This window comes from Condylura cristata, unplaced genomic scaffold (assembly GCF_000260355.1).
Source record: "Condylura cristata isolate star-nosed mole 26May11 unplaced genomic scaffold, ConCri1.0 scaffold00037, whole genome shotgun sequence".
In the NCBI taxonomy this organism is placed as follows: Eukaryota; Metazoa; Chordata; class Mammalia; order Eulipotyphla; family Talpidae; genus Condylura; species Condylura cristata.
Window position 1 is genome coordinate 10375042 of NW_004567138.1, and position 9983 is coordinate 10385024.

The 9983-nt window shown below is 41.9% G+C and overlaps 1 protein-coding gene across 4 annotated transcripts in view; it reads right to left on the bottom strand.

Annotated features, from left to right (window-relative positions):
* Positions 1-9983, bottom strand: part of LRRC16A (leucine rich repeat containing 16A) — a 316783-nt gene that overhangs the window by 171295 nt on the left and 135505 nt on the right. For all 4 annotated transcript variants that reach the window (XM_004693329.2, XM_012732954.1, XM_012732955.1 and 1 more), the window contains exon 5: positions 8835-8956. In XM_004693329.2, the coding sequence (XP_004693386.1) occupies positions 8835-8956 (122 nt within the window). The remainder of the gene's footprint in view (positions 1-8834; positions 8957-9983) is intronic.

The following is a 9983-nucleotide window of genomic DNA, read 5'->3' on the forward strand; positions in this document are numbered from 1 at the left end:
GAGAGAGAGAGAGAGAGAGAGAGAGAGAGAGAGAGAGAGAGAGAGAGAGAGAGAGAAAACGGTTCTGCTGTCAAATACGGGCCAGAAAACATAAAACCAAAACCCTAGAAAAGGGTCTGCTGCCAGGCCTGTCACTCACTCACACACAACCCAGGGAGCCCTGAAACAGCTACATTTACATTATGTGCTGTATTCACACAGGACTCAGAAAATAGCTCTGGGTGGCAAGGAGTTCACAAGGAAGCAGGCAGCTCTCTATGCAAATCTCACACTCAGACTGTTGACATGAGAAAAAGATGTGTAAATCCTTTTAATCTACCGACTCAAATTGATTGATTGATTGATTTAGAATTCCATTTCAATGCTCACCCAATGGAATACAGCAACTGTCTCCAGAACGGTGTGTTTCATGGGTGCCAAACAACAAGAAAATGCTGTCTGCTGTGTTAGGAAAGGACAGGATTGTCAGGTGGAAAAACACCTTCATTTGTTTGTATAGTAAGTCCCGTATTACCCCTTTTTATTATGGTTGTAAAGAAACAGTACCTTAACACACCAATCTTAATACTAAGCCAACTTTTCAATGTGTCACCTGTGACAGAATTATCAAGCCTTCTAAAAGGCGAAGAAAAAAAAACATGTTAGGGGCCCTCCCTGGTGGCGCAATGGTTTAAAGCACAGCACTAAGAAGCTAAAGCCACTTCAGCATGAGTTCGATTCCCGCACCGGAGGTGACCCACATGGCTCGGCAGACCTCTCCTGACCCCGCCCGCTGCTCCCCTCAGCAGGGTTCTTCATCAGTCTGCCTGTTCTGTTCTGCTCCCCACTCTGTCTCTGGTGAATCCTCTCACCACCCCTGCACCTCTGGCCTGAACCCCAGTTCTGTATGCAAAAATAAATAAATCTTTCAAAATAAAATCATGTTAGAAGGCTACTATTCTATCATACTAAAAAATGAAAAAGGATGTCATTTGCATGTGAAAACAAAATTACAGAATACAATCAACCCATATATAAAGATACAAAATTTGAAGAATATCAAATTTTAAATATCAAAGAAATTCGCTATAAATGTCACCAATTTCCTGTTCCACAGAGTAAATTTCATTCTGGGGAACCAATTGTCATACTGTTTACAGCTAAAATGTCTAGAGCTCCATTTTCTGCAGCTTACAGTAGTTACTTTAATCCTCACAAAACTGCGTGAGTATTACTAGCCCCATTTTACAGGAGGAAACACTGAGGCATTGAGGTGAGTGGACTTGCCCAGAATCCCACCCCGAAAGTATACAGACAATCTGACACCTTCTTGTTCCACCTGAAGGTTCTGTCCACTCAAGTCCATAACACCACAGACTAGTTCATAGCACCACAGGCTAGAGCTCCCTTAGGTAGAAATGTCACTTTATTCTCAAGTTCAAAACCTTCAGGAGCTCCCTGGTGCCCATCAATACTTTCTCCCAGGCCCTCTCTCTGAAGGGATCTCACCTCTGTCTCAGTCATTTCCACAGGTTGTCAATTCCAGCTCTTTTGGGCTGTTGCAGTCCCCTAGAGGCAAGATACATTTGTCTGGCCCCTCAAACCCCACAAGTCCCCTGCAGAGCCCCAATTTCCCCACAGAGCTGGCTCCAGATTCACTCCCACCCAAGTCCTCCTCTCAAAACAGGAAACAATCACAAAGCAAACATTACTTTCCTGACATCCTGAATTAAATGTCACTTTCCCTTCTCTGAAATCTGAGGGTGTCTCATGCCCTATTTGTATTAGCTCTAGAACTTTCTTACATAACCTTTAAACTGTAAACTCATAGAGGACAGGAGACAAGGAGACATTTTACTCGGCTATACATGTATGTCTGAGGAAGGTCCTAAATGAATATTTTCTAAAACAATCTAGCTTGGTTTTGGAGAGCAGCCAGAGTTCCTGATATTTGAAAAGCTGAAGGCTATAATACAAAACAGCTTCCGAAAGAGAAATGACACCTCAGACGCTTCTGGAAAAACAGATTAAACAACACTTTGGCTACAAATATTTCCCAAGTTTCCCCTGACTATTGTTTACTGTCTCAGAGATGAGGCCACTCATAAGAGAACCACACAGCAAAATGAGGATATTAGCAAGACACTGGTAATAAGAGCACTGGTTTTTAAGTTACATTTTTCTTCTTTAATCTTTAAATGTTCTCTGTAAACTTGAAATAAAATTTCCTTGTTTAATGAAGGGGACATGCCATTTTGTAAGGGAAAGGGAAAAAAGGGAAAAAAGAAAAAAATAAACATCCTAACAGATACTTAGGAGGAAGAGGAGAAATCTTGGTGTGAACATTAATTTCAGTTAAAATTCTTCCTTTTATTGTCCTACCTGAATTCTCTTGACTAGAATCTTAAGCACTGATTGCATTTAACACATATTTACATATTACTTTTATATATTTGATTTGGATCACGGGTATTAGTTTCAAAAACCTATTCGGTGAAAAATAGAAATTCAGATTTGTGCAGGCAGTTTCATTTCTGTGAAGACAGAGTTTCATTTTCATAAAGTGAATCCAGATTATTCAAAAACTCATGGCCTGACCTGAGAGCTATGCTGGCTGTTTCCTTCCAGTCCCCTGCTGATTGCTGTCTGTTCATCAGACATTTTCCTAGACCCTGAATAAGATTAGGGTTGGGGATTCAGGATCCCCTGATGGGCTCGGGTAATATATTTGTGGGACAAATGACTCCAGCAAACCTTGACGATTCCAAATAGAACTTGATCATGGGCAAACTTATTATAAGGACCATGACATTACTAGACACGTATTTTTATGTGTTTTGTGTTAATTATGTCAAGGAAATAGTTCCCTTCCTGACAGTTTTGGCTACAAGCTGACTAGCAGTATAGATGAATACAGATCCCCACTTCCCCATCCTCTCTCACACAGTAACCAACCCTAACATCTAATTTCCCCTGTCAAATCATGTAATGCCACCTATGGCATTTCAAGAGTCAAATCAGAACATGAAAGTCACAAAAACTAAGAGTTTGTTTTGACAAGCGTAACTGTTTGTTGGTAGGAAAACAAAATGCAAGTCAAGTCCACGTCAGCCATTTCAATTCTCTGCCAAGTCATTCTGGAAATCAGAGTCCATGCTTTCTTCCACTTTGTACTTTCATTTGAAATGCCTCGTCGTTCCCTACTCTCTCCTCAAATGTTCTCCATTCCGTGGCACAAAGGAATCATAAAATGTCTGTGTGCGTCCGAAAGCTCACCAAGTACCAACTACGTGTCGAGGGACTTCAGGTGAATAAAAACAACCTGTGTTCAAAGAGCCCCAAGCTAGCGGGATGGACAGGTCTATCCCATGCCGTGCGTCACTCTGACCCTCTCAGGGACTCTGCTGGCTGATCTCTGCTGTCTCCAGCAACACGCTCCCTAATGACTGCCCTAATGACAGCCATAGGTTTTAACTTCTGCCGTTCTAAATACAACAAAACCCCCAATTCTCCTCATGCCTCTTTGAGTACCTCTCCTTTAGTAGTCACCTTTCTTAGCTAAACTTCCCTAAGAGGTTTTTCATACATGCCACATCCACTTTCTCATTTCTCCACATCACACACCCACGGCAGTCTGTCTTTCCCTCCCAAGACACTGCAACTGCTGTAGCCAAAGTCACGGTGACCTTCACAGCGCCAGTCTATGGGACACAGCTCGGCCCTCGGCTTGTTTAACACCCAGCATCACCCTGTGTTCACCAGTTTCTCCTTCAAAAATTTCTTCCAGGCTCTGCTTCTCCGCTGGTGTTCTTCCATCCTCAACAGCCATCTTCCTCTTTCATTTCGCTTCTAAATGCTGGGCTCTCTCTAGGACAAGCTTCATCCGGGTCCACATCCCTCTCCGATTATTCAAGACCATCTTCATAATAGAGATTCCCATGCTCACTACATGCCCAGGCCGGGATCGCTCTCCTCCAGGCTCCACAGTGTCCTGCATCTCAAACCTAGCTTGCCTAAAACAGACGGGATAGGATCTGCCTTCCAAAAATAAGTAAAGAAAAAGCTGCCCCCTGCTTACCCTAAGCCTCTCCATTCCATCGAAAAGCAGCACCAGTCGCAACATCAGAAACACAGGAACATCCTCAACTGCTCCCTTTCCTCACTGCAGTTCCCCACCTGCTTAATCCACCAGCAAGTGCTGGGTGCACAATAAATTTTCTGTCCACTCTCCTTATCTCTCATCTCCCAGCTTATGCCTAGATGCATGACACTCCACTATGTTATGGCCAAGTGTCCAAATTAGCTTTCTCGTTTGTCATAAACTATAAAAGACATCACGTCACATCCTACTTACAACCTTCCACTGGTCTCACCATGAAGTTAAAAAATTCCCAACTTCTCACCACTCTATTCTACAGTCCAGAGTCTGTTATGTCCTTCTCCTACCCTGTTCCAACCTTCCCCACTTCTCATCCCCTTCCATCTCCATCCTCCTTCATTCACTGGTCACCTCCAGCCACACTGGTCACCTTTCAGTTCCTCAAAGACACCAAGGCTTTTGGAGGCAGAAGAAATAGCGTGAGCAAAGGTCCCAAGAGGAAAGACTTTTTTGCCATCTTCTAGCTCTTTCCTCTTCCATTGGGTCTAGTTGGAGCATGATGGCCCAGAGGGGCCTTTGCAGAGGTTTGTTCTTTATACTAGTCTTTGTGGAAGATCGGCTGCAAGCATTTATTCACAGCTACTTCATTTTCCCCTTTGGGGGGAGGTGGTGCTGTTTTCTGAAGTAAGTCAAACAACTTCTCAAATGCAGTTCCAGGCAGTCAAGGGGCACCCCAACACTAAGCACTCTGCCCAGCATTAGGCTGAAGTCAGTATAACTCTCTTGGTGAATAAATGCACCAACAATTATAACACAATGCAACACGAGCCAGCATGGGAAGCAATCACAGAGCTGGGGAAGCACGTGTGAACGAATGCTCATAGGTAAGCAGGTATCTGGGCAGTATCTTTTGGAGGAGGAGCTTGTCAAAATCAAGAACCTATAGAAAAGACCAAAGAGGTTGCTGTGTTCAGGAACAGACTGGCTGTGGGCAGGACGGTCCGGTCGTGTCTGCTATGCCAGGCAACTCCATTTACACTGTGTCATGCACGAACCCTGATCATTAAGAGCTTATGTTGGGCACAGAGAATGTCTGGATTACAGGATGATTATTGGCAAAGGTGGTTGGCGGAGGGGAAACAAGCTGCAGAGAGACTAGCAAGAACAATGCTGCCCTGGGAATGCAAGAAGGTCTGAATGAAGGCAGTGGAAATGGGAAGAAAGACAAACCACCAGACCAAGACCTAGCGAGACGGATTGAAAAGAGCTTGGCAACTAATTGGTTAGAGCAGCTCAGCTTTTAACTTGGGAAATGCAAATGTAAATGTGACGCTGGAAATGGGAATGGAAATGATGAAGCTAGGCACTGAAACAGAACTTGGATTATATGCAGGTGGGGGGAGAGAAAGGAGAGACTAAAAAGTTCTCTTTAGAACATTCCAAGTGTGAGGTGTTCGGGAAGATCCTTAGAGAGATGCCCAACAAGCTACTGGGAGATGGAAGTGAAGATCAAGGTGAAGGCAGAGGTCACAGATTTAGAAGCCAACATATATGCAATGACCATTTCTTTAGAAACAGAAAAAATTTTCCCTGGGAAGAAAAAAAATGAAAGGCTCTAAACCAAAGCAAAATTATCAATGCCCTCTAGATCCCTAGAATACTAAACAAATAAGGCTGCATTTCAGAGAAAATCAGTTTCTAAATATTGCTCTGAGGGCCTTCTAAGCCCTTACAGGCCATGCTTAATAATTTTCTTATTTCATCAATGCTAATATGGAATGAAAGGAAGGAAATTATAAGGAAACTCCTGTAGGAAGTCACACTGCTAAAAGTTAGCTTAAGGAAAGTAGGTTACAGTTACTGCAAATTTATGAGTATGGCATATAGTCCCTGGTGGCTTTGAGGATGGTGAGGAAACTGTTACTAAGAATGTTTTAGGAACAAGAATAGACATACAGACCAAAGTATTCAAATAGAAAACCCAGAATCAACCCACAGTTTTATGGACAAATAATCTTTAACAGAAGAGCAAAGAATATGCAATGAAACAAAGAAAGCTTGTTCAATAAATGGTGCTGGAAAAACTGGGCTGTGACCCATAAAAAAGTGAAGTTAGATTACTACCTCATACCATGCACAAAAACCAACTTGAAATGGATTAAAAAATCAGACATAAGACCCAAAAGTATAAAATATCTAAATGAAATTGTTGGCAAAACACTATATGACATATACCTCAGTAACACCTTTAATAAAGGTACATCACCCAAAAAAGGATAGTGAAAGAAAGTATAAACAGCTAGGACTACATCAAGTTAAAGAGCTTCTGTACAACAAGAGAGACACTATACAAAACAAAGAGCCACCCCACTGATTGGGAGAAAAATTTTGCACACAATACTAATGACAAAGGACAGATCACAAAGATACAGAAAGAGCTGAGGAAACAACAAAAATGAAGTAAAGAACCCCATCAAAAAATAGGCAGAAAACTAAAGACACTTCTCCAAAGAGGAAATGCAGGTGTCCAACAGGCCTGTGACAAAGTGTTCAGCATCAATTGTGATAAGGGAAATGCAAATTAAAACCATAATGAAATACCACCTCACCCCAGTGAAAATGGCACATCTTAAGACAACTAGCAACAACAAATTTTGGCAAGGATGTAGAGAAAAAGGAACTCTCCTGCACTGCTGGTGGGAATGCAAACTGGTACAACCACTATGGAAAGCTGTTTGGAGGTTTCTCAAACTGCTAAAAAAGGAGCTTCCATATGACCCAGCAATCCCACTCTTAGGTATCTTCCCAAAAGACACAAAAACACTGATTCAGAAGGGCACCTGCACCTCTATGTTTACTGCTGCTCTGTTTATAATAGGGAAGACGTGGAATCAACACAAATGCCTAAAATTAGATGACTGGATTAAGAAGATGTGGTATGTGCATACAACGGAGTATTACTCAGCAATCAAGAAGATAAACTCATGCCTTTTGCAGCAACGTGATGGAGCTGGAAGGGATCATGCTTAGTGAAATAAGTCAGAAAGAAAAAGAAAAATACAGGATGGTTTCACTCACAGCAGGAGTGTAAGGGGTCTGGGGGGAAAAACCAATTGTAATAAGCTAAAAATGAACAACTATAAACCAAAGATATTTTATTTTTGATATTTTATGGGGGCGTAAAGGGGAATAGGATCAAAACTGGGGTGGGAAGAGCACATGGGACTATGGTGATGGCACACGGGTGAACTGGTGGTGGAAGTCCACGAGGATTACAACTGAGATGGAAAAATGAGCAAAATGAAGAATCATGTAAAAAATAATTATATATACTCTAAATAATTATATATATATACACACACACATATACATACATAAATACATAACATACATATTTATTTTTTAAAAAATGAATGTTTGCTTTTGGCTATTTACCTAGTGACACTGTTGGTTCACTCCTCACCTCACCCTTCTGACCCCACATCTCTCCTCACACAAGAGAGGTCCTCACATGGGGAATTACTAGCCAGGTAGGGGGCAGCCTCAAAGCACCCCTCCATCTACTGTACTGAGGCCAGGGACACTTAGCTCCCTCTACACCCAGTCCAAGGGATGAAGACTGAAGCGTCAGAAAATAGAAGCCCAAGTTGGACAACCAGAAAGCACAGGGTTCTTCCCTCCATTCTTTTGGTTTTACATGATGAAACAAAGAACCCAGTGAAAAGAACCAAATAGCAGTCTCAAACTCAAGGAACCTAAAAGAAAATTCCCATCAACTGAGCCACTTTCAGACAACGAACGAGAAGGTCTGAAAGACACAAAGACTCAGTTTTTCTGCTGCTTTGCCTGTTAACTTTCAGGTAGGACAATGTAGACACATGTTCTATAAGGCAACAGTCTTCAAAATCCCCCTCTGGCTACAACCTCCCATTCCCACCAAGCAAGCTGCTCAGAAAATCATCTTACAGTTGTCTATCTGAAGCTTCAAGGCCTCCCCGTGTAGGGAGAATCATAGGAAAAAGACTTTCTCTGATACCTGTATCATCTTCCATCACAAAGGTATTCTGACTATTGAACTGTTTTTTTATGGAGCTTTTTGACAAAAATCTCTCTGCTCTTTCACCTCAGCTAATTTATTTCTCTCTTTCCAATAAATCTCACATTTCTTAAGTAACAATTCCATTACCCAAGTGCATAATTGACTAAAAAATGCTTAACAAAAAAAATAAACAAAAAGCTTAAGAAAAGCTACTAATATCCCTCAATGTATATTTAGAAAACGAGGAGGAAAAGGAAAGAAGCTCATTTTCATGGTTGTTTTCTCGTTAAATTTCCTCTGACTGAACAGGAGGGAAAAACAACAGAAAATGAAGCACTCTTACTCATCAATACTATGTTCAACACTTTTATACAAAGTATTCAGCCCTTGGTATTCAGTTAATAGCGTGAGGAAAATTCACTCTGAGGTCAATCTCCAGTTTTACTGAAAAGGTTTATACATTAAGTTTTGGTCTAATGAGTAGAGTTGAAAAACCGCCAAATCCCTTCTTAACTCATGTTCTTTCCAGAATAAGGCATGGCCCTATAGAAACCTCACACATAAAGCACAAAGATTTGAGTTAGAGTTTAGATATTTAAGAGAAGGAAGTATGAGAGAAGAACTAAGAACTAAGAGAGGCGGATGAAGGCATAATCTTATTTCATGCTGAAGAAGAACATGTTCGCTGCTGTGGTCCCCCTTCCCCGGAAAACTCACACTGGAGAGAGGCCAGGAAATATCCTCCTCAGGCAGGTACCGATGTGAGCCAGCACGTCATTCACATCCTCGGGCGACGCCATCTTCATGCAGATGCTACACTTCTCAGTTTCTACAACCATCTACAAGAACCAAGATGGATATTGCTTAATAATGAGTCCAATTCCTTGAATTTTTAGTTTTAAGTCACATGACCTGTATACTCACACTGACATATAATTGATACATTATTATAACAGGTGTTCCCTAGGAAAAGAGGAAGGGTGGAGCTGAGCAGGGAGAAGAAGCTGGAGAAGAGACTGGAGTGGGAAGGAAGCTGGATGGAGAGCCAGAAGGAGACCTAAGGGAGGCACGTGGCACAGGGAGACATGTTTCTTCTTTCTTGGTCTGGACCGCCTGAAACAGATATGGGTGAGGGAACGTGGAGAGGCTGACTATGGCAGCATTTATCTTGATTTTCATGTGGTTCTTTCCCTTCTAGAATTTTTGACTACCTCTGACCCTTTTCTATGGGTCCCTGCAGGAAGGTACTTCAGATCTGTAGTGGCATTTGGGCCTTGTTTTGGGCCAATCCTGTTTGGTTACACATTTACCCAAGAGGGGATGGGTAACTTTGGGTGCTTGATTTTAAAGTTACATTTTCTGTATTACACACTGATTTTATTAAAGTTCCTTTCCATTAAAGGTCTCATATGTTTTGTCTTGATGTGGCAGGTGGCAAAAACTATTTAAAGAAGACAGGTATGGGGTGCTGGGGTGCCCCTCTCCCTGCCCTATAACGTTACCAGCTTTTTCAGATAACAGTCTTAGTTTAAGACTCGAAAGATTACTTGGATAGAGGGTGGAAACACTGTCAGAACCATCTAGAAACTGAAACAATTGTTCTAAGGGCCAAACCATAGATTCCAACAGATGCCCCCAAGTGATGCAGATGACAGGAAGCCCCAAAGTGATGGCAACTGTACTGCACAGGACTTTATTTACCACGACTTTGTCTTGAGGCACAGAGGTATTAATTATGTTGCAGCCTTTCTATCCAGTGTTAAGTACAAGCACTTCCTTCTATGACTATCTGAGGAATACCCTGACAACTGCCTTGTTAAAAAAGCATGTTTTAAAAACAGGACACCTTGGGCCCTCCCTGGTGGC